The sequence below is a fragment of the Colletotrichum abscissum genome, assembly GCF_030869225.1.
Source record: "Colletotrichum abscissum strain IMI 504890 chromosome Unknown Scaffold_76.1, whole genome shotgun sequence".
Lineage (NCBI taxonomy): Eukaryota > Fungi > Ascomycota > Sordariomycetes > Glomerellales > Glomerellaceae > Colletotrichum > Colletotrichum abscissum.
Window position 1 is genome coordinate 61,588 of NW_026850521.1, and position 22,830 is coordinate 84,417.

Consider the following 22,830-nt stretch of genomic DNA (forward strand, 5'->3'; position numbering starts at 1 on the left):
TAAACTCGACGCCGCCGGACGGAAGCGAACAAAGCCTTGCAGATGCAGCATGCAGGAAGATCAAGTCAATCGTGCACATCCCCACCACAAGACATCGTACATCGTCACTGGACCAGATCGATCCGAACCCAAAAGTTTGCTTCCAAGTTAATCCCCAGAATCGGGAACCAGCGGTGCCAGCCGAGCCCAGGTGAACCACGGGCGTGGGACTGGGTAAAGTAGAATAGTCATCGGCTGGTGCGTTTGTGTAGCATATCACGGAGACACTGCTTCTCGGATCGTGTGATGGTCCACTCGCAAGCAGATTTGTTGTGCTAATGAAATATCATTTGATTGCTGTCTTGTACCCAACAGCATTCCACATCAGCTTCATGATCTGCGCTGACTGACGTGCCGACATTCCGGCTGCGACTTTGTTGGATAAGGTTGGGCTGTTCATAACTCCAGTACGCCCCGACGCCACACCCCTCCCCCTCCGGAATTGGTATACCTATCAAGTCCATTATCGGACCATTCGTTGTTCTTACAGGTGACGTCGTTGGAAAAGGCAAGTACGTCTTCTCCGCATGGCTGTTTGCGGTATTCTCGGTCATTGCCAAACGCCACAACCCTACGATACGGGCTGTCCTCCGTTCATCTGGCCATGGACTTTGCCTTCAACTCGCTCTTCGCCACAACAGCTCGAACGCCCTCTTCTCAGCATTGCTTGTTATCGTACCGAACTAGATGCTCAACGTCCTCAAACTATGAGGCTCGGCACGCCAAGAGCCGAGAGTTGATTGTCAGTTCAGGTTGCCGAGACCCGTTAGGAACCCGGACACGCTTTTGGTGGTGTACACCAGTCTTCTCATCGGTCGACTATTAGGCTTAGGCGTTCTGAGCCTTCTCGGCGGCCTTTGCTTGCGCTGCAGCAGCCATCGCCTTGGCCTTTGCGTCGGCATCATCGGCATTTGCTGAGCTGGACCCTGAGGCGCCACTGCCGCCAGCACCGTAGTCGAGTTTGAGCATGTCGTCTTCGCTGAGGAGCTCATCGATATCTGCCTTGGTGACTCCTGCGCCCTGCTCAGCTTTCTTGCGCTCTTCTTCGGCTTGTCTTTGCTTCTCTTCTTCGCCTTCCTTTTTCCGGCGCTCTTCCTCTTCTTCCTGCTTCTTGGCAGCTTCTTCGGCTTGCTTCTTGGCCTCTTCAGCGGCTTTTTCTTTCTCTTCGTCCGTTGGGCCGATGCTGCCTTCTTTGTTGTCGCCCTCGCAGCGCTCGCGCTCCAACTTCATATCCATGATCAAGCTGAGCTCAGGGCAGTAGTCGAAAATCTTTTTCCGTTGCGTGGGATTCTTCCACACCTTGTCGGAAATTCCCTGACCCCCATCCTTGACGTGATATCCCATGGGCTTCTCCATGTAGACGTCTTCCACAGCCAGAACACCCTTTCTGCCGTGGGCTACCTTTTCGCCCTGCATGACCCAGAGTCGCTTCCCGTACCATTCGTCCTCGGCTTCCGTGTCATTGTATCTCTCCTGAAATTGCAACACTCTTTTGATGGACGAGACTCGTCGAAGAGAGAGTCCGCCATTGCCGGAGAAGCGATCATCAGGGGTCCTGCGAGCGGGGGTTAGCAAGGGATGAGGGCCGCGAGGGAGAACTTTCGAGGGGGACCTACTTGGGTGCGCCAGCCCAACTCCAGTCGAGCCACTCGTTGAGACTGGTCGGTGAGTTGGAGCAGAGGATACTGTCGGATTCGAACTTGAGGATCCATTCCACACCGGGGAGGAATTCTTCGTAAAAGCGAATGTCGGTCAACAGGCGAAAGACGTGTTCTTTGGTGTCAATCTCCCACGGCTCAGGGAGGACCATCAAGTCGAGCTTCCCAATAACCTGCTGGTGCTTGATGCCGTAGCTTCGGGCGACGCTGACAACGCTCTTGTTGGAGCCGATGAATAGGAATCTCCAATCGGGAGGCACCACCGAGGTCATGTGCAATAGCTGGGGTACGAGATGCGGAATAGGGCGCGGCTCGATGATCAATGCTAACTTGGATGCATTGTAGTTGGATCTCGGGTCTTTGCTCAGGTCGGGTTTCCAGTCAACCTTGATCTTGGGCATCTTCTGACGAGCCTCATCCAATCTCGACTTGAACTCGGCCTTGATCATAGGCTTGTAGCTCGGCAAGAGATGAGCAAACCACCATCTGCAAACGTGGTCAGCATGGCATTCGCCAGTGAGTCTTCAGGTAAGTTTGCGACGGGAAAGACGAACGTAATGGCCAGCGACGCAACTAGCAAAAGTCGTGTCTTTGTGATGGCGAATACGCCGGAAGAACCGTTCGTGGCCCCCATGTCGCTGAAATGTGAACGTCCAGGAACGGCGCAGCAAGAGCAGGGCGCAAACGAGAGAATGGGACGGCGTCAGGGACGGTGTCGCAGTGATGGATTAGAATCGGTTGTAGAAAAGAATCGAGGCAATCGGAAGCTGGAAATTCGAGAATTCTCTGACTTGACTGAAAGTTGCTGGTTAGAGGCGCGTCATGTCGACCACGTGTTGAAACCGCCGAGACTGAATGCCAATATGGACTTGGTTTCGTGTGTTGCGGCCGTTGTGGACAGGCGGAACTCTTGGTAGTGATTCAGCTTTCCAAGGGCGCTGGCGAGGAATTCTCAGGGACTCGAGACTCGGCCGGTGCGGTTGGTCTTGGAGTTGAGGTGCAGTGCAGTAAGCAGCAGCAAGAAGAGACAAGTGTCTTCCGTGGTCCAAGGGAGAGAAGAGAGGCTGCGAGGGAAAAACGAAAAACGAAATACAAGGGGTTCGCGGGCCGCTCGATAGTCCAGAGATAGAGAGGACGGCGAAGTTTGTTAGATGACGAATCGCGTCTGCAGGCTTGCGGAACGGCGCTCACTGGTGGCAGTGGGTGGTGGTTCACTACTATGTACATAGAGCAAGAGTCGAATGTCACCGAAATCCCACTCTTTCTACTAGGTGACTAGGTGACTAGGTGCAGGGTCCTGGAATGGATGCCGGGAAAGAGGGGGGAAACCTGGCTTCAATCAACCGATCCCAATGTCGATAGACGGTCGACCGCCCGCTGGAAGCAGAGGCTGGAAGCAGAAGCTGGAGCCAAAAGTGAGAGAGTTAGAGAGACGCTTGGCGGAAGATGTGGGAGGAAGTGGGGGCCTTACCTTACGCAGTAGCCTGTAGGTATCCGTACGGGTAGACTGAGGTGATAGAATTCGACGAGAGGTCAAGCCTGAGGTTCAAGTTACCTTGCCGCAGTCTGCAAGGCAAGCCCACACTGGAACAGCCAGCACATGGGCGCAGGGAGACGACGGAAGGTACAAGTGACGGGCAGGTACTCGGATGTACCGTCTTCTACACGTCGACCTCCACTTCCATTTCCCATTTCCTTCTTCTTTGGGTGGTGGCATGCAGCCAGTGGAGGCAGGGAAGGGCTCCTCCCGCTAGACCCACATTGCCTGGGTTCCTCCCTTCCATTTGCACAGGAAGTCTGAAGTCCCGAAGTCAACCACACGATCTGGGAGAGACTGCACAGCTCCTTCCTCCTTTCTTCTTCACTGGCAACTGCAAGCTGCCATTCGGTCTCGTCTTCCGGCCGAGATGCTCGTCGTCTCGAACACGACAAGGTTCAAAGTGCATTACCGCCACCAACCCAACATATACGCAGTAGGTATCAACCTTGACTGCATCCATCCTACCATTGGGTTCTTTCGCCATCAAGGAGAGCTTCATCTCGTGTTGCACCTGTTCGCCAATCCTACCACCTATCGCCCAAACTTCTGCCGTGCTGAGAACCATCACTACTCGACTACACTGCATACCTAAACAACTAACCCCCATCTTCTGGCGCACGGCTCTCTGATAACTCCAGATGACGTACGGATACAGACGGCATGCCCGTCAGCGACAAGATCATTTCCGAGCACGCTGTCAGTCTTTGATTACTTGCAAAGAACGACCATGCTGTCACCCAGCCCAACGTACAATTTGATTACCAGATTGCGCAGGTTTATTATTTCCGCGATGTGGGGAAAAGGAACGCCGTGGTCAGCACTCGGGAGTGAGAGCGATATTTCTTCTTCTCGAGAGAACTGAGTCTCTTTTTTAATGAGTCGCCTCGTCCAAGACTCATTTGCGCCCGCCCCGCCCCTCGCGTTCCTCGCGTGCGACAACAAGAATGCGACCGCACAAGACAACTGTGTCAGGTGTAATATGAAAGTTGAACCTTGAAAACGAAGCCTATTTCATTCTCTTCGTTCTTGCTTGGACAAGGCTAGCCCCAAGTCCAAGTAAGCCCTGAGGATGCTCAGCAGGGACCATGGACCGAGCCCTGCATTGGGCTGTGCCGCTACAGACTTGAGAAAGCTTCCATGTTTGTCGGCAATAGGCAATCATACGGATACTGCTTACAGGCTGACAGGGCATCGTACATGCATGCGTGCGGCGAAGCGGCGGAAAGCAGCACAGTCGCTCGCTTATCCACAACCTCTCGTCTCTAGTCTCTCACAGAATGTCACTGGTCCCAGTCCGATTGTCGTGCATGTGAGGAACAAGTTGACTGTGGCGGGTTAAGCTGACTGCCACCAGTACTATTGTAGGTATCACGGTGCATCCGTACGAGCACTGTACGCCGTTCCAACCGTCAACATGCTTTCGTTGCAGCAAAGTTTAAGTGGAAGTCAGTCGTCGTATCGATGCTTTTCGAAACTTGAGACATGGGGCTTGCGCGGTCTCCCTTGTGCGCCCTTACATAATATTCTCCGTGGCGAGGAGTTGAGATTAAATCGACGTTGGACGGTTGAATTCGGAAAGAGACTATCACGGAATCCACTGTTTAACTCCATCGTTTTGCATTACTAAAGGATTACCGCAGTATATATAGACGCTACCCTGCCCTCGAATTCCGTACTGTTCAACCTTAACCCTTTTTTTACTTATCCTTTCCTCTATTCTACCCTCTCCCTTATTAAAAAATCGCTAAAATCGTAGTTTTAATAGCTTATTAATAAACTAATATTACTATTTAAAAATAAATAACTTATTCTTATATATAAGTATTAAAAGTCTTATTATTATAAAAATAATAATAAATATATTAGAGTATTTAAAAAAGCTTTTTAATAAACTTTTAATATTATTTAAAATAATTATTTTCGAGTTATAAAAAGAAACCGAGGTACTATATTAATACGGCCCTATCCGTTTTATTAGTATTAATAATACCCTTTTTAATATAAGATATATTAATAATACTTTATAACTATATTATTATATTTTATAAATTATACTTATTATTAATAAAGATTTTAACGTTATTTACTAAGTATTTTATTAAAGTCGTTATTATAAAATTAGTTTAGTTATTAGTATTTTAGTAAGTATTTTAATTTAATTTAAAAGCTTTTATAGCTCTTAATTAAAGGTTTTTAAAAAACTTATAATTAGACTTTTTATTTATTATAAGTAAAATTATTATAATTAAAGCTATAATACTACTTATAGACTTCGATAATAAATAATTAGTAATATAGTTATTTTTTTTATAATAAGCTTAAAAAAGTATTTTAATTTAAGTACTAAGTAAGTACTATACTATTTTATTAAAACTATATTCTTGTACTTATGACTTAGAAAGAATTAACTTTCTTCGATAATAAGGTACTCAGACTATTACGGAATCACTACTTGGTGCGAGGCTGCCCCTTTGCGACAGTTCGCTTGGCCATGAACTGGTTATTCACTAGCAACTGATCCGAAGCTGGCCTGCCTGCCTGCTTGGGTGCTACGGTATACTCTACAACGTACCGACTACCGTCCCATTGGGCGCCTTGGGTCCAACCCTGGTCTTTAATGCAGCCGGATTATGGGTGTCACGGCCGGCGATACCGAGAGACCGGCTCGGGGTGGTGATTGTTGGTTGCGCTGCACGAAATGGCTGGGCATGGTACCCCCTAGGTTGGGGTCGCTTTGTTCGGGCATGGGGAACTCTTGGCTGGGATGAGGCTGTAAATATCCTCGAGCTCGGTTCTTGAATCAGGGCATCCGTAACATCATGGGACGAAAGTGCCCGTTTGTCCCGATTTCCTCATGGGTATGGAGTTCAGACTATAGTTTAGCCGCTTCATTCTCGTGAGGGAAAGCTGACGCTGACTTGCAACTTGCTGTGGCGCTTCGTGTCCAAGTATCGTCCTCGCTGTTACATGCAGGTCAGAATGGGAGGGAGGGACGATGGTGGCGTGACGTTCCGTGTCCGTCCCTCCAGATTGCCTCTTGGGATGGAGAAAAGAGGGATGTATCGGTATATGTGTACTCATGGCCGGGCGAGCGCCTGATGGTGTGGCCTGGAGACAGACAGACTGACAGCTGGACGATCAGGCTCCCTGATTGCTTGCCAGGATTACCAGTCGCCATCGCTATCGCACCCGACCATCGAATCGAACGTGCCCGGTGGAGGTGAGAGAAGGGAAAAGGTACTTGGAGGTACATGCCGGATACTCGACCCAAATTAGACACTGCAACAGTGGCTGGCTGCATTGCGCGGTTTGACAAGGGCTGGGCTACGGACGGCGACGTGGGCAGCAAGGGAAGCCGGCAAGATTCATCGACGCGGCCACCGGGGGGGGCTCCAATGTTGCTTTTGGAGACGCTGGCCCCAAAGCAGCTCACTAGAACACCTCATTGGCTTCCCTTTGCTTGAAACTTCCACGACCCAGGGCCTGGCCTGTTGATTGGAATCCGCTGCCACATCTCTCCCAGAGGTCTCCAGTTTCTCGCGCTGGTCTTTTTTTCCCCGTCCGGCCCCGGGCTGGCGTGGACACCTGCCAAGGAAAGGGGGGGGGGGAAGGGTCCGGAGGAGTGGAGGGAAAGTGAATGAGCATGGAAGCAGCAGGCTACCTTACACTATAGTCTACACTAGAGCAGCAAGCAGCCTTCGCCCTGGGAATTGAAGGCAAAGGCAAGGGGCGTCCTGTCTTTTCATCAGATAATTCCATCCGTCCCTCGTTGCGTCCTTAGTCGCTGTCGAGGGAGGAGCTGCCACACACCATATCATTATTCGTACCTTCCTCAGGGTAGTGGTGCATGTGCAAATCGTACCTTCCCATAGTTCCCCATCACTCCTTCCCTTCATCCTCTTGTCTTTTTCTTGTTTCCTCCCTCTCTCTCCTCTCCCCTTCACTTCTGAACCTCACATCTTCTGTTCATCGCACGCACCGAATTCACCATTCGGGCTACGACCAGTCGACCGCGCGAGTAGCTCGTCTATTCGACAAGAGTCAGCTGCTGTCGTCGTCGTCACCAGCCGCAGGACCGGACATGCCTTAATTCCCCTGCAACGCTACCGACGCATCCACGCCATCGACACTTGCGTAATCTCTGTGGACCGGACGGATCTGCGACTCGCGAGTAAACGCCCGCTCTCGAAGCCGCTCCAGGCTTGAGTAGCCTCTGCGACTTGAAATCTCCCTGAAATCGCTTTTCACTACAACCGCTCTCTGTCTCCATCTTCAACGCCCACCTAGGCCTTTTCTGCCATTTCGTGGCCTTCTCGTCCCAACCATGGCCTCGCTACCGCGGCCTGCTGTCAGCGGCGAGAAGAGCATGACAGACGTCTGGCAGCATACCAAGGCCCTGCTTCTCTCGGTTTGGGCCTTGACGAGCCGCCGCATGAGAGTCTTTGGCGCTTTCGTCCTCTTCCTGTAAGCCAATGACCCCAGAAACTCCTGCTTGGCTCCTTGTAATGTTGGCTCGTACTGACCGTATCGTATTAGTGGTTTCTCAATATGGCTATCGCTGCCCACCCTCAAGACGATGACCGTACCGCAAATCTCCCTTGAATACGCACATTCACCCTATAACCATTCCAAAGTCGCTCTTCTCGTCGAGAACCGCGCCAACCCGATTCTTGCGCCATTGATGCTGCACTTCATTTCCGTAGTGCCTCCCGACTGGCGCTTTCGCTTCATGGGCTCTGTTGAGTCCGTCAAGTCTATCAACTCGTCCGTTGCGATTCGTGAACAAGTCGCCGCCGGCAAGCTCGACCTGACGTACATTCCCTCCAACATGAGCACGGCTGGTCAGGAGATGATTAGTCGGTTCTTGACCAACCTGTGGCTGTACGAGACCGTCCTGCAGCCTGCCGAGTGGCTCCTCGTATTCCAGACCGACAGCATTCTCTGCGCCAACAGTAAGCAGAACATCAACGACTACCTCGAGTATGATTGGATTGGAGCCCCTTGGAACCCTGGCGGCAGGTGGGGTGGCAACGGTGGCCTCTCCATCCGTCGTGTCAGCGCCATGATTGATATCCTCCGAAACCAGAAGCGTGTTGACGGATCTGAACCTGAGGACGTCTGGCTCGCTGAGCGCCTTGCTCACCGACCTGGAAGCAAGGTCGCTAACGGAACTGTATCATTGACGTTCAGCGGTGAGATGCACTCGGGCGAAGGCACAAAGATCAACAAAGGAGGAGCGAACGCGACACTCGAGGCTGCGGCAGAGGGTGAACTTGTCTCAGGCATTGACGATTACCGCGAGGGCTTTTACGAGCCCATGGGCTATCACACCGGTGGTAGTGGTATCTGGCTGCACAGCGCCATCTGGGGTACTCCAGCTCTACGAAAACACATTTGGGATTACTGTCCCGAGGTCAAGCTTACGCTGGCTATGGACGCAGCCAAATACGTTCCCGGTAATTGTAAGGCCAAGTGGAAGAGAGGTCTTGATGGTGTTGAGGAGCTTGAGACAGAAAGCGATGGCGGAGAGAATGAAGAAGGCGCGACGGATCCGCAATACCCATTTGGCTCAGAGACCATTGATGGAAAGGAGTACCCGAACTTGCCGCCTAGCCTGATGGCATGGTGATAGCTCTCCAGCTGTCAAGAAGCCCTCTCATCGCAGCATCAATGCATCGCGATGGATCTGGGACGACATAACGGCACTGCCGTAAAGTCTGTTACATTACAGGAACTTGGTAGCATAGGATTTGGCTTGGCGTTTGGAGGTCACCTTGGTCCTGCAGGGAAATGGAACCAGATAGCTCAAGAAATGAGTCATGTAAGGCATAGGTCATTAACTTTGAACGAACCGTTGAGACAACTACAACCGTGCGGTGGACAAGTGAATTCCGAAGTGTGCCGCCTGCCGGAGCATAGTTGCGTTAATTATCGATACTCATTGCTTCCTAGGCCTTGAGTCTGTCAAATGACCCCCACGTCTGAAGCTTTGTGGCAAGGCACTCTACTTGAATTATGAGAGACGCAGTTTCAAACTTTCTTTTGAGGTACGATCCCTGCAGGATGCGACTGCTCACTGCAATTAGACAAATGCAGTAAATACGCTGTGCGGCTTCCGCACAGAGTAGGGAAACGAGTAAGACGACGGATCATTACGGATATACATTGGTCTACTAATTATGTCGAAACTTTTGGATGTGAGAATGTTCATTCGAGTTTGATCAAATTCGTTATCCACACGCCATCTCGAGTCTGTCTCGGGCAGTGAGACGCCTACTCGAATGGAATACTGTGTTCCCGTCTCTTCGAGTTCACCTTGAGCCTTTTCACGCTTTGAGTTTTTCGAGCTTTTCCGGGGCGTTTTCCCAGGGCTGCGGAGAAGTGGTTACGGCAAGCCACACACGCACATACATATATATACACATTACGGGAGTCCCTACAGATGAGAGTTCGCAGGTGGCCCACGCGCGTGGCACGGCCCGCATGCCGGTCCTGCAAGCCACCTCAAGACAGACAGACGCCTCTGGAATGCTTCTGTAAAGGTATGGACAGAGTCAGAGGACGACCCGACTTGTTGACTTTGTTATCTTATTTGTTTGCTTGAATAAGCGTAAACCCGGCTATTCTACCGTCCAGGAAAAGCGATGGACGGGAGGGTCTGGGGGTCCTCGTTCTTCTACTAGGCAGGAACAGAGTGTGACATGTGAGGATTGGAAGGATGACCTGGTGCACCTAGTTGACGTGGAGAAGAGCGGCAGCGGTTGAGAAGCTCGAGCAGGACGGTTCGTTTGTACGTATTCGTAACTGTGCCACGAAGATATCGACTCTAGTGTCGGGAGATAGTTTTGGGAGACATCACAATTACCCGTCAGGTTTGACTCGACAATGATAGGTACCAAGCCGACGGCAATCAAATTCACAAAAAAAGACCCAGGCCAGGATAGAAATGTAGTTATATAATTATTACTCAGAGCACGTAACCACCGCTTCCGAGACATTGCCACTCGCGCACGCCGGTGCTCTCCTCCAGCTCGACGCACCACCACAGCACCTCCTTTGCCTTGTCCACCTGCCCGCTCTCCTCGTGAGCCCGGGCCAGTGCGAACCAGGCCTCTGCGTTATTCCACGCGCTGCCGAGCTTCGTCAGGGAAGACAGGAGACCGTACGCGCGGTCTCGAGCGGCGAGGCGGTCAATGGTCGGCACCGAGGTCGCCTTGTACGGCGCCGGCAGCTTGTCGTCCGACTCGGACCTCTCTACCGACTTGACCGACGATGCCGTCGTCGCGGATTGGTGACCGCTTGTCTTGCCGGCGGGGCCTACGCCCAACCCGCCGGAGCCCAGACCCAGTGGTTCTGACGGGAGACCGTGCTGGGGGACAGCAATCTTTGGGAGATTGGGTGGCGGCAGCGAAAGGCTAGAGACGTTCTCCGGCACACTGAGTGTGGGAATGGCCGGCGGTGGCAGGACTTTCTCGCTGTAAATGTCGAGCAAAATATCGGACAGGCCGACGATGGCTGCTGGGTGATTGGGGTAATGGGTGAGTGCCATCTCGAAGTCTGACCGGGCCAAGTAGGGTGCGCCCTTTGCCAAAGAAAGATAGCCGAGCTATACAAGTTGTCAGTTGAGTCAATTTGCACATGATCAAGCCTATAGCTCACCTCCGCCCAAACGTCTCCGAGCAGCTCGTCGACGCCCTTCTTCTCGGCCCAGCTGTTGCCCCTCATTGACAGAGAGCCCGTAGGATCCTTGGCTACTTCAGCCTCGAGTATCCCTACAAGCTTCTGCGCTTCTGAGATGGCTCCCTTGCTGTCCTCAAACATGTTGGCTCGACGATAGAATCCCGCAATCATTAACCACACCTTGACCAGCAGCACAGCTCTTTGCCTCCGCTCCATGTCCTGGGGGAAGTGGATCAGCGGCAACGGGTTTGATATGGTGTAAGTGCCACTGGCAGAGATTTCGGAGAAATTTGTTGATCGTGATTTCTGGGAGGTGTAAGACTCCAAGTGATGGAGTGAACGTCCTCGTGAAACAGAAGATGCCATTGAAGCCTGACGGTTGCCTGTGAGAGGGAAGAACTCGGACTGCTGCAGTTCGTCGGCTGGGGTGAAGAAGACCTCTCCGTCAACCACCGTCGGTCCGTGTGGATTGGTGCCTGCGCTGCTGACACTTGCTGTCCTCTTGCGACCGCTGCTGCTATCTCGCTTGCGCAAGCTGTGTCTTTTGCCCGATTCACTTCTCGATCGGCGCGTCAGACTGGAAAGACGCCGCGTTCGCGTCTCTGTTGGTGATCCGTTTTCTTGGGTGACTTGTATTGTCGGGGCTGCAACGCTGGCTTGTGTTTGTGAGGTCTGGGGGCGGGAAGGCGTGACTGTTTTCTCCGTTTCGGCTATACTGGGTTGCCGCGTTCGTGTAGAGCCGAAGAAGCTTCCCTTTATACTTCTCAGCGTGCCAGCCGAGCTCTTTGGCACCTGTATTGTGTCAACAGCCTTGGGTGGTTGCAAAGTTGGCTTGGCCTCGAGGCTTCCGAATAGCCTTGTGAAGAGAGACAGTAGCTCAGGGCAGGCGTTAACGGCAATGTCTGGTCCTTCAAGCAACTCAATGATGGCGATTTGTGTCATCTTGGCCTCGAGGACACTCTCCTTTTCGGTATCATCCATGTCGTCCACTACTCCCTTCCGTTCATTCGCAATCTTTTCGTCCTGAGCTTCGGCCTCGTTAAGGTGTTCGCTCTTGAAGTGGATATCCTGTCTTCCGAATAGGACTGAGGGGTCGCCAAACTGCTCGAAAGCTCCATCGCAAGCCTTGGCTGCCATGTTGTAATCCTGTCTTGCGCTCAATAAGAGTGCCAAAAGATGCCATAGCGGAATCAGAGAACGCTCCTGCCAGTACGCGCCGTGGTATAGATCTTGCTCTTCGTCAGCAGACTTGTTGGAGATGAGTGCCGTCTTGACAATGTCAATCGCCGGGGTCAAATCTCGACGCTCGGCGAGTAACAGGCCAAGAGCAAAAAGACTGCGAACATCCCGAGTACGACCGAGTTCCGGAGACAAGGATTTCCTTAAGCATCTGATCGCCTTTGTCTGAATCTCAGTTCGAGATGCCGCGTCGTATGTTGTTCTTGACCACTGGGCTTGGGAAAGGCCGATTGCCTGCCAAGACAATGCAATCAGGTGAGGCCGAATCTTGGGATGAAGGGTAGTCGCTTCATCCTCTTCCGGAACAGTGTTCTCACTTTCAATGCCATTTCTCAGCTGCGGTAGCCTGGATAACCAGTCCTCTAGCTCATTGCCAATAACACGGGCTTTATCGATGGCTTCTCTTCCACCGTAGCGGCAAAGCGCCAAGATGCATTGTGACATGGTTTCAAGAACAGTGCCGTCGTCGTCGAGGTTGGACTCCAAGTGGCCGGTTTTGTCCACCCTGGCCTTGCCGTGTCTGACAAGATCGAGGTATGAGTCAAAGGCCTTGAAGGCCAGGTCGAACTCCGCCACAGCCAGGTGAACAGTGAAGAGACATCGTAGGATTGCGGTTGAGTGGTACGTCTTGGTCGCTGCGGCATACAGAGTGTCGAGAACACCTCTGCTGAGGCTCTCGCGACCACCCTGACCTAGGTCCTTTTCGGCCCAACCGCGACCACAAAGAATGGACCAATTCCTGACAACAGCCTTGATAAAGGATTCGACTTCTTCTCTCGTCTCGTCGGCACGGGGAAAGCTGGTTTCGCTAATGAGGAGCGCCTCGTAAGCAGCCTCGGTCTTCTTCAGCTCGATCCTCAGCTGGTTTCGCGTGGATGAAGCCTCGTTTGTGATTTTGCCGAGGAATCCTGTTGGGAATGGAATGTCAAGCTCAATGATCGTTGACAACGCCAAATAGTACTCGAGCCACACCTGTCGTCTCGGCACCGAGCCCCTGTAACCATACCCCCCCGTGACCGGCCCTGTCATCGACTCCCAGTACCTAGCCCAAGATCGGAAGCAGGCGACCGAGTTAGGGTCTGCAAGTGACCTCTCGTTCGAACGGAGGGCGTCGCTTTGAAGCACACAGTACTCAGTCAGAAACAGTTCAGACCAGACTTTGAATTGCTTGTGGGCGGTTCGTGAACTCGGAGCCATGGATACGGATGGCAGTACGGAATCGAAAACGGAGAGAGCTTCGGCTGTCTTTTGGGTACGGGCAAGGCAGTTCGCCTTGATGACGGCGGCCTTCAAAGCGCTGATATTGGTCCATTCCGACTTGTCGGCGGTGCTCAGTTCCTCCTCAATGTTCCGAGGTAGCTTGACCGCTGCCTGATCGACCTCTCCAACCACCCAATGCAACAGTCCGGCGCAGACTTGAGCCTGAAATTTGTCTTCTGAGTGACTTGTTTCCCCGTCTATGGCGGCCTGAAGCTTTGATTGAACGTTATCGGCATCGAGATCCTTGGCGGACACAGAGGTGGAAGGTCGTCCGGCACCAGAAGGGTCGGTGGCTTTTGCGATGGCGCATTCCGTCTCAGCGGCCAAAGTCAGACCTAGAGGGGACTCGGTGTCAGTAAGGAGGGTATCGCGGCGTTTGCGTGCTTGTTTCGAGGCAACGGACAGGCTCGGTCAGGCGCATGTTTCCTGATTTTGCGTACGAACTCGGGGACGGCGCTCCAATTGCCCTCGCACCGGGCATCGTCAAGGGCCTTGATGTAGTGGGCGGCCTTGTTCGGATCGGGCTACGAAGAGGGAAGAAGAAACACTCAGTCAGCTCCAAGGTCTCGACGTCATTTGGGGTCAAAGCCAGGGGATGTTTAGACAGCAGCCCCTGGAGACCTAGAGAAGGGACAAAGAAGCACTCACAGCCATTTCGCGATACTGAAGCCTGTGCCAGTGATGGGACAGAAGTGCAAAGCAATCCTACTAGCAGCGCATTTGAGCCCGCTGCATTGTTTTGTTGAAGATATCCTAGGGGGTAGGGTGGGTTGGCGATGTTTGGTACCCAAGAATGGCTTAATTAGGAGAAGGCACGTTGCGTAAGTGATTGGAGCGATGCGATGGACACGCCCGCTTGTTTGGCAGTGCGACTGCCACCAAAGCCCAGGAAATCAAGGTACTGCGCAAGGTAGGCACGTTGACTGGCAGAAAAGTCCTTGCTGCAGCACAAGCTTGTGAACAGAAGAGCAGGACAGAGCACCAAATCCCACCAACACCAGCATAATCAGGTCCCTTAATTGACATTTTGGGGAGCACGGGCCAGTCGGCCACCGGGCGGTGTCCTGGCCCAGCTACTTCTTCCAGGATGGCATCTGAAGATTGGACTCGACCGCCTTGTAGGGGTGTGATGGTGGATCGACTATGACCAATCAAACTCAACGTTGCTCATCGATGGGGAGGATACATTCGATACGTACCTTCACTTACAGAAAAAAGTTTCATTCAGCATCAACGGCAGGTGAATTCTTGGGCTGTGATCCGAGATATTGCCAGTTCCCTCTCACTACGGCACCTCAATCACAAAGGCGGGCTTCCAATTGGGTTGTTATCTTATATCATCCAACCAGAACCGCGCGAAGAAATGTCTCTTTCTCTTCCCCCAGACCTCAAGGTCCTATGCCGCAAGTTGACAACCACACCACCGGCTCAACTTCCTCACTCAATCCCGGCCTTCATCAATCACGTCCTTCGTTGCAAAGATGTCTTGTCTGCGCCCCATGACCCTAAAGTCTCGTCCGAGGTCTCAAGTTTGGTTCATAAGCTGAGGACCATTATCACGACTTTGCTCAATGGCAAGAGTGCCATGGGCCGCTTCACCGGCGCAACTCTCGTCAAGGCTGTCGTTGATGTTGGTGGCTGGGAATGTCTTAAGGAGTCTGGCAATTGGGTTCGAGGGCTTTTGGGAATGCTTCAGGTAAGCAAGGTCCCGATATCTGTCTCCCAATATGAATACTAACACTGCATTGTAGAAGAGCGACCCATTCCCGGTCAAGGAGATTGCCATTGTCACCCTCGTGCGCATTTACAGTCTCATCAACAGCTACCAAACTCTCACCAGAGAAATCGCCACGCCTACGATTCCGACCTTCTTCAACGCATGTCTTCAGATGATCAAGCTCCCAGGCCTAGGCCAGCGCCTCAAGACGCCGCTCGCTGTCGTTGAGACTGTTCTGGACGCCTTCTCCGCCATGATTCCCCTGTATCCGACGACCTGCCGCCCCTTCAACGGCCAGATCAGAACGGCCATCAAGCCCTACTTGGCGCCCACCTCTTCCGATGGAGCCACGATCCCCCAGTCTCTCCGCCGGGCAAGCAGACATCTGGCCATCTCTCTACCACTCACCACGGCAGGCAAATCGGGACCCAGCGACGATTGGGCCAAGCTGGTAGACGAGCTGCGCAAGGACTTCCATTTTACCGCTGATCAGGTCTTCCGCGCCGTGCAGGAATCATGGGAAGCCTCGGCGGCGTACACCCGCTCCAAGGTGGACTTTGATATTCCGCCGCAGGGTTTGGAGACGGGGGATCAGCTCCCCAACTGGACCGGAATTTCTGCTGGCCGTGACAGACTCGTTGGCTTGCTCCAATACATGGCAGACGCCCTCCGCTACTCGACCAAGACTCCCGTCACGATTCCGATTGCAGCTCTCATGGATATGGTCTCGCGTGTATCATTGATTAGCCGTAACTCCAAGTCTCAAGCTTGGGACCAGGCGCTCGAGACACAGGCTGCCGTCGGAAGGGAAGAAAAGGAGGAGCTGTGGGCCGCGATGCCCGACATACACGTCGCCGCTCTGGAACTACTCTTGGTCCTGGTGCAAAGGCTAGAACACAACGCGCTTTCGACCATCCCAGAGATACACGACAACATGATCCTCGTCTTCCGCTCCGGCATCGACATCCCCGCCGTTCGCGCTGCGACATACAAGCTCCTCAACGAGACTCTCCCCATTGCCGGCCCGGGCCTGCAAAAGCTCACCGTCGAGACCCTCGGCATCGTCTCCCTCGCCTGCTGCAGAGATATCCAGCAAGAATCAGGCCACATCCAAAAAGTCAAGCCGGCAACCAACAACAAGACCGCAGCAGACACCAAGAAGAACACCATCGCCGCCAACGCAGATCTCTTCCTCCCCACGCAAGCCAACGCCGCAGACGCGACCACCTCGTCCTCAAAACAAACCCTCATCGCAAAGGACCACATCGTCGCCGCCGACGCCCTCCTCGCCAGCCTCTTGTCCCACCTACCCCAGCAACACCTCAAGCCGGGCCTCCGCGGCCTCCTCGATCAGACGGCCATCCTGTCGCGCAACAAGGCCGCCATGCTCGCCAGCGTCCTGAACCCCTACACCAATCAGGGCGGCGCCATGTTCCCCAGCATCCTGCCCTACCTCGCGCAGCAGTACCCCCGCGACCAAGGCGTCGAGATCCTCCGCTCCAACATCCGCACCTCCCCCGCGCAACCACCCGCAGACGCGCTCGAGGGCATCACCGCCACGCTTGAGGAGCTTGAAGCCGAGGAGGAAGCCAAGGACGCCGAGGACGAGGAGATTCTCGCCGAGATCCAGGTCGCGGGCGACGCGCAGGATGCAGAGATGAAGGATGCCACCGTTACCGCCGGCACCATTGTCGTTGCGGGTGACGAGGACAGCGACATCGTCACGTCCATCAAGACCGAGGTCGTCAACCCTTTCGCCGTCACCTCGGCGCAGAAGCGCAAGCTCCAAGACGAGGGCGCGGGCGCCCCGAGCCCGCCCAAGAGACAGAGCGTGGAGAGAAAGGAGGTCGAAAAGACGATTGTGGCTGCTGCGGCGCCGGAACCAGTGGCCGCCAAGCCGGCCGAGGAAGCGGATGACGACAGCGACGATGAAAGCGTGCACCTCAACATGGACCTGGACGATGATGAAGAGGAGGAGGAGGATGAATGAGACAGGGGACAAGACAAGAAAAAGGATTCATATTGTTGTCAATTTAGATGGACATAATACCCCCACTGGAGACGAACAATTCTCTGGGTGAATGGAACAAAAAATTCGAGTAATCTGGGTATTTGTTTTTTTGTTTTGATTTGCTGTAGCAAAGGCCTATCGACGTTTTCGCAGGTCGAGGCCCAGTATTTTGTACATGATACTGTGTGTGAACAGGTCCAGTATCCAAGGCCATTGAAGCCCGACTTATTCTGTCAAGTCTTTTTGTATGAAAGTGTATGTTTGGCCCAGCCCCATCCCATGACAGGCCGGAGGGACGTGTTGGCAATCAGGAGAAGTCCAAGTCTCCCTCTCTGCCCGTTTCCCGCCGATGATGGCCCCTTCTTTCAGAACGCCGCGGAATGAAGAATATTTACCCTCTCCCCCAGACGTCGCGATCGCGACGGCAACCCTTTTTGAAAACAGCAAAAATCAGGACCAAAGAGTCCAGGAAAAAAAAAAAGAAAAGAATGCCCCACGCCTCATACCTCAATCCCGCAGCCAAGCCCTCCGCTTCTCCTCCTTCTTGGCCCTTCGCTTCTCCTTGAACTGCTTGAGCTCAGACTTGCTGGGCTTCTTGCCGCTCCGCTCCGCCTTGAGACTCCTTCCGTTGTGCGAGTTGGCCGCGGCATCGACGTCGAAAAAGGCATTCATCTGTCGCCGGCTCTTGGCCTCGTCCGTGTGGCGGTCGGGGCCGTCGTCCAGCGTCTGGAACTGGCCGGTGAAGCGGTTGAATTGCGCCATCGCGCCGTACTCGCCGCCGTTGATCGCAGAGGCGGACGTCTGGGCCGTTTCGTCCTCGTCGGCTGCGCTACCCTTTGCGTACCACGCGTTCGGGTCGTAGTCGCCGTGGATGGCTGGGTTGTAGCCGCCGGCCGGGGGAGCGTCGTTCTTTGGGAGGGGAGGAGGGCCTGAGAGAGTCGCGGAGGCGGAGGCGGTTGTGCCTGGTGCTCCTGGTGCTGCTGCTGGTGTTGCGCCGCCGGCTGTAGGTATGCGAGGGTTGTCCCATTGCGACGCGCCCGTGATGCGGTTGTAGAAGTAGTACGCCTGGGCTGTCGGATCCCACTGGAAGTCCCAGCCGTCGTCTTGTGTCGCTGGAGGAACTCCGGCGGGTAGGGGTGGTGCCTCGTTGGGGAGAGGTGGTGCATCGGTGGAAGAGGTAGGATTGTCGTCGCGAGCATCGGCAGGAGCGGGAGAGCCAATTGAGCTGGCCTCGCCGGACTCTGGGGAGCTCGAGTCTCGTTTTGAGTTGTCGTCGTTATCGCCCTTGGGTGAAGTCGATTTCGAGTCGTTCTCGTTCTCGGTGGGCTCTTGCTTGAGGTCGGAGGCATCATCGGCCGGTGTGCTTTGTTCCGGCTCAGCCTTGCGCGGGGAGGCGGCTTGGGGAGAGTCTGACGCCATGGTTTCAAAGTCGGAATGCAGGGTTTAATGAAGTGGTGTGAGTCGGATAGGTTGTCTTGTCGCGTGTACTCGTGGGCGATTAGAGAGTGCTTGTCACCGGGTAATAATAGAATATCGACGCAGCAGGAGCTTCATTTCTTGAATGGGAAGAATGGTGATGTTGAACCACGCTTTGGGTGGAGTTGAAGTAGCAAAGAAAGAGAAAGCTGGAAAAGGTACGGTTAGAGTCGCAAGTTTGACTGTGCTCAGAAGAGAACAGTGCAGTGCAGTTGTCCCACCTGAAATTTGGTAGAGACAAGGAAGATGCAAAATGACGGCACGGCGAGTGACAGGCAGGCGGGCGACCTGCGCCGGGGTATCCGTGGTCACACTGTGTGTATCGCTGGTCAAGGCATGCTGACTAAGTTGGATTACTGTGTGGAGTGGGGGTTTTGTTTGCTTCTTCAAGCGGAAGCCCCCGGCCCAGAATGGAAGCGTTCAGTTCCTGCCATGGAAAGAACTGAAAGGTACGTACCGGATTGACCACCACCTTCCATTCCCTCACGGCGTAGCACTGTGGAACACTGCGGAACACTGCAAAGCACTGCGTGACACTGCACTGAGGAGGAGTCTGTCCAAGGATTGGGGACTGCAAGTGCTGCAAGTTCTGGCGCAATTGGATCGAGAAGAGATTGGACGGGAAGTGGCCGCCACAGCAGTGCAGCAGGGCGGCAGGGCGGCAGGGCCAGCAGCACGTTGAGATATCCCCAATTAAATAGGCCCTTCCAGACCATCTGACTGGACGGCAGATTGAACAACGGAGGCAGATCCGGACCACGATTCGGTTTGATTACCTTACCCTAAGGTAGCTTGCCGGAGGAGGAGGAAGAAGAAGACATAGGAGGAGGCAGTTTGCGAAATAGGTACATGACTCTGCATTCTCGTAGGCTCTTGTTTACTCTATTCTCTCTTTCTTGCCGTCGCCTTTTCTCTTCCCTCTCTGGCGTCCCCCCCCCCCCCATTATCTCTCCCCATCTGTCTATCCCACCTCACCCGTTAGGTTGTTTCCTCTTCTCTTCTTCCAAAAAAAAGAGAAAAAAGAGCGAGAGAAAGGTCTCTGCAGCTTGGCCAACCTCTGTCTCGGCTCCTTTCGAATACCTGCATACCATCCATCTCACCGCATTGGTTGCCAGCCAGCCTTCCACACCCTCATCGCACTATTCCAGACGACATCCACAATCCTCACTGGGCGCCGCATCGAAGTCTTGTTGGAACCGAGAGCCAATGTCGAAGTCTTCTGCAAGCCATCGTATTCACGTGCTGCCTTGCTCTTCCCATTGGGACGATTGTTTGGTCTCCTCTGCCTGCCGCTCACCAGCTTCTCGATCGGTTATTATGCTGCCTTTGCCTCTCGTCTGTATGCCCAATACCCCTCACTTTTCTTTCGTCGCGAGCGGTCAGTCTCGTTATACGACCCTGGACGAAACAGCCTTCCCATGACCTCTCTCTACCTACAGCCCATATACAACATCTACGACGACATCTCCTCGCAAAGTCACAGCCCCAAGTCTACCTAGGTAGCTCCTCGTGGCACCAGTCCGGCCGCACTAGCTGCGAGGCCGTTGGCTGTCATGTCTGACCAGGTCAAGCCCCAGCCGTTGCGGCCTCTACTCCCGGCACCAAAAGCCTTGCAGCCTGCTCCTCCTCCTCCTCTTCCTCCAGCACGCTTCCTTCCAGCTCAATCATCAGTCAAGAAGCGTCTACCGAGTACCAAGGTTGCTTGTAACGCTTGTCGGTCCAAGAAAAAAGCAGTAAGCACAAATCTCTCATCTTGGTACTATGGCAGGTCCTCTTGACTCGTTTCAAGCGCTGACATCCTCATTCAAGTGTGACGGTAAACGCCCTTCGTGCAAGGCGTGTACAGAGCTGAAGACACAATGTGTCTATATCAGTGCTAATGAGACGGAGACAGCCGCTATGGCTTTAAAGAGGGAAAATCAAATGCTTCGAGAAATGTTGAGCCAGCTCACGGCAATGCCGGATGATGTTGCCCACCAGACATTGAAGAAGCTCAAGTTCGCCGTCGACCCTTACGCTGCTCTTCGCGCCATAAGACCGTCGGGGCCAAGAGATGCCCGGGAGATCCTACCTCATATCTCGTCCAATGTCGAGTTTGAACTCACGCGACGCCATCCCATCTTGTATCCCCAGACTCGGAGATTAGGTCGTCTCGAGATGCCCGAGGATGTCGACTCTAGGCCTTCCAAACTCGCTCGGGTTGAGGACGCATCCGAAGAGGGTTCAATTCTCGAGGACCGTCGAGCACCAGAATACCCTACTGTGGCTGAAGTCCTGGAAGATGATCCCTCTACAGCCTCTCCTAGGCCTTCTCGAGCATTCAACTCGGCCTTCTTTGTTCCACTAATGGGCCCTATTCCTCCGCCGACACCGCGCATTCGCAACGAGCCTCGCCTGAAAGATTTGAACATCGCCTTCTGGACCGTAGTGCCCATCAGTAATCAGGACGCAGCAGAAGTCATCTCCCTATATCTTGAAACAGATCATCCGATATTGGGCTTGTTCGATGCTGATCTGTTCCTGGACGACTTGGTCTCCGGTGAAGTTCGGTACTGCTCTTCACTGCTCGTCAATGCTCTGCTTGCTTTCGCTTGTGTCAGTTATCCCCCCCCCCCCCCTTCCTACCCCCTTCTCTTAGAATAATGTCATTGATTGTCTTTACCAGCAAGCGTATGCGGCAAAGCAACCTGAAGCATCTCGATGGAGTCGAGAGCTGGAAAACGAGTCAAATAAGCTCTGGCATGCGCAAAACGATGATACCCTGCCTACCATTGCGGCTTTGACCTTCTTGATTCAGTCCAGCGGCTGCAATGGCAATGGTGAACTCAATGTCAAGTTCGTCAAAGATACAGTAGCTATGGCGAAACGTCTGAGACTCTTTGGGTGTCCCGATGCATATACCTTTGTAGACCTAAATCGTCTCTCGGAACCACATGCGAGGGCAACAGCTCAAGTTGCCTGGGGAGTTTTCAACACTCTGAGGTAAGGCCATTTCAAAGAGTCCCCCAGTCCAAGTGAGCATAGCTGACGAAAAGCGCAGTATGATAGCCCAGTTCTGTTTACCAGCGACTACTGAGTACCCCCCGACTCTTCCCATTCCAGGCAAAGCTAGGCTAGGGAACTCAACACCCGGGTCTGAGCACGAGCGTAACAGCAGCGCGAATAGTACAGCGCCCTCGTCAGACTCGGATGCTCGCTCCCAGTCTCGAAATCGCACCAAGAGACGGCGATCTCCTGCCATGTCAGACACTTTCGCCGCCTTTTGCGAATTATGGGTCATTTCCTCTCAAATCACTTGGGTTTATCAGCACGATACTAGTCCAGGTCATTCATCCCAGGCTTTTGCACTGGAGAAGTACAGCAAACTACTGTCTTGGGCAGATAATTTGTCTGAAAGTATGGAACGTGACGAGCACAGCCCATCTCATGTGCTTACCTGCCAGTAAGTTAACCTTTTCTTCTTGTCCCGTCAGTGCACGGCGTGCGAATTAACAACCTTCACAGCATGTGGTTCCACGGGACTGTGCTCTACCTCTTCAGGCCGTTCATCCCAAGCGACAAACAGCATGGCTTCAAATTCTGGTCACCGTCAGCCGACCAGATACCTGCCTTTTTTGCGGCCTCCGTCGAGCAGCTCAAAGACCTCGTCGAAGTGTACGCGTTGTACCCGGAATCGACGTACAGCATCTTCGGGCACACTGCTCTCATCCATGTAGCCAACGCCGTAGCTAGCGACATAACGAATCCAGAGTGGCGACCCTACTTTCTCAGCTGCATCCGCGCCTATCAAGCCCTATACAGTTCCTTTACCGTTGCCGAAGTGATTGCCGGGGGTCTCCTTTCCATGGTCGTCAGGAAAGGGGGCATGGACATGACGGAAGCTCTAGGGCTGCTGGAAGACCTCAGAGCTCGCAAGGGACCCAGGGCGGGCGGCCGGGCGACTGGCATGTTTGTGACTGATCTCGATCTTGCCGTGACGGACCGCGAGGCGGCGAGGGTTGATCGCTTGATTGAGAACTTTGAAGAGATGACCATCTTGGATGAGTTTACTCAAGGTGTCATCTAAGGTGTGGGATGAGGGCTTTCCTTACTACCATTTCCCTTGCCTGTTGATGTGCATGCTACGGGAGGTCTCTTGGGGAAGGACCGGTTCTGTTTGATGATTTGAATTTTCATGACGCACATGCTGTAATGACGAGCCATCGAGACT

General features: G+C 53.4%; 6 protein-coding genes across 6 annotated transcripts; 3 read left to right on the plus strand and 3 right to left on the minus strand.

Annotated features, from left to right (window-relative positions):
- Positions 1-867: 867 nt before the first annotated feature.
- Positions 868-2,331, minus strand: CABS01_15898 (uncharacterized protein; the record flags this gene model as incomplete). The annotated part of the gene is made up of 3 exons (XM_060549231.1): positions 868-1,594; positions 1,656-2,183; positions 2,252-2,331. The coding sequence occupies 3 exons, from the start codon at positions 2,329-2,331 to the stop codon at positions 868-870; spliced, it is 1,335 nt and encodes a 444-aa protein (XP_060390843.1).
- Positions 2,332-7,561: 5,230 nt separating this feature from the next.
- On the plus strand, positions 7,562-8,866 carry CABS01_15899 (uncharacterized protein; the record flags this gene model as incomplete). Its single annotated transcript, XM_060549232.1, has 2 exons — positions 7,562-7,701; positions 7,774-8,866. 2 exons carry the CDS (start codon positions 7,562-7,564, stop codon positions 8,864-8,866), a joined length of 1,233 nt encoding a protein of 410 aa, XP_060390844.1.
- A 1,338-nt stretch (positions 8,867-10,204) lies between these two features.
- Positions 10,205-14,070, minus strand: CABS01_15900 (filamentation protein; the record flags this gene model as incomplete). The annotated part of the gene is made up of 4 exons (XM_060549233.1): positions 10,205-10,843; positions 10,897-13,751; positions 13,820-13,940; positions 14,065-14,070. The coding sequence occupies 4 exons, from the start codon at positions 14,068-14,070 to the stop codon at positions 10,205-10,207; spliced, it is 3,621 nt and encodes a 1,206-aa protein (XP_060390845.1).
- Positions 14,071-14,779: 709 nt separating this feature from the next.
- On the plus strand, positions 14,780-17,123 carry CABS01_15901 (uncharacterized protein; the record flags this gene model as incomplete). Its single annotated transcript, XM_060549234.1, has 2 exons — positions 14,780-15,112; positions 15,168-17,123. 2 exons carry the CDS (start codon positions 14,780-14,782, stop codon positions 17,121-17,123), a joined length of 2,289 nt encoding a protein of 762 aa, XP_060390846.1.
- Positions 17,124-17,651: 528 nt separating this feature from the next.
- On the minus strand, positions 17,652-18,563 carry CABS01_15902 (WW domain-containing protein; the record flags this gene model as incomplete). Its single annotated transcript, XM_060549235.1, has 1 exon — positions 17,652-18,563. The coding sequence occupies one exon, from the start codon at positions 18,561-18,563 to the stop codon at positions 17,652-17,654; it is 912 nt and encodes a 303-aa protein (XP_060390847.1).
- Positions 18,564-20,173: 1,610 nt separating this feature from the next.
- Positions 20,174-22,686, plus strand: CABS01_15903 (uncharacterized protein; the record flags this gene model as incomplete). The annotated part of the gene is made up of 5 exons (XM_060549236.1): positions 20,174-20,353; positions 20,430-21,215; positions 21,286-21,602; positions 21,661-22,062; positions 22,125-22,686. The coding sequence occupies 5 exons, from the start codon at positions 20,174-20,176 to the stop codon at positions 22,684-22,686; spliced, it is 2,247 nt and encodes a 748-aa protein (XP_060390848.1).
- Between the last annotated feature and the right edge of the window lie 144 nt (positions 22,687-22,830).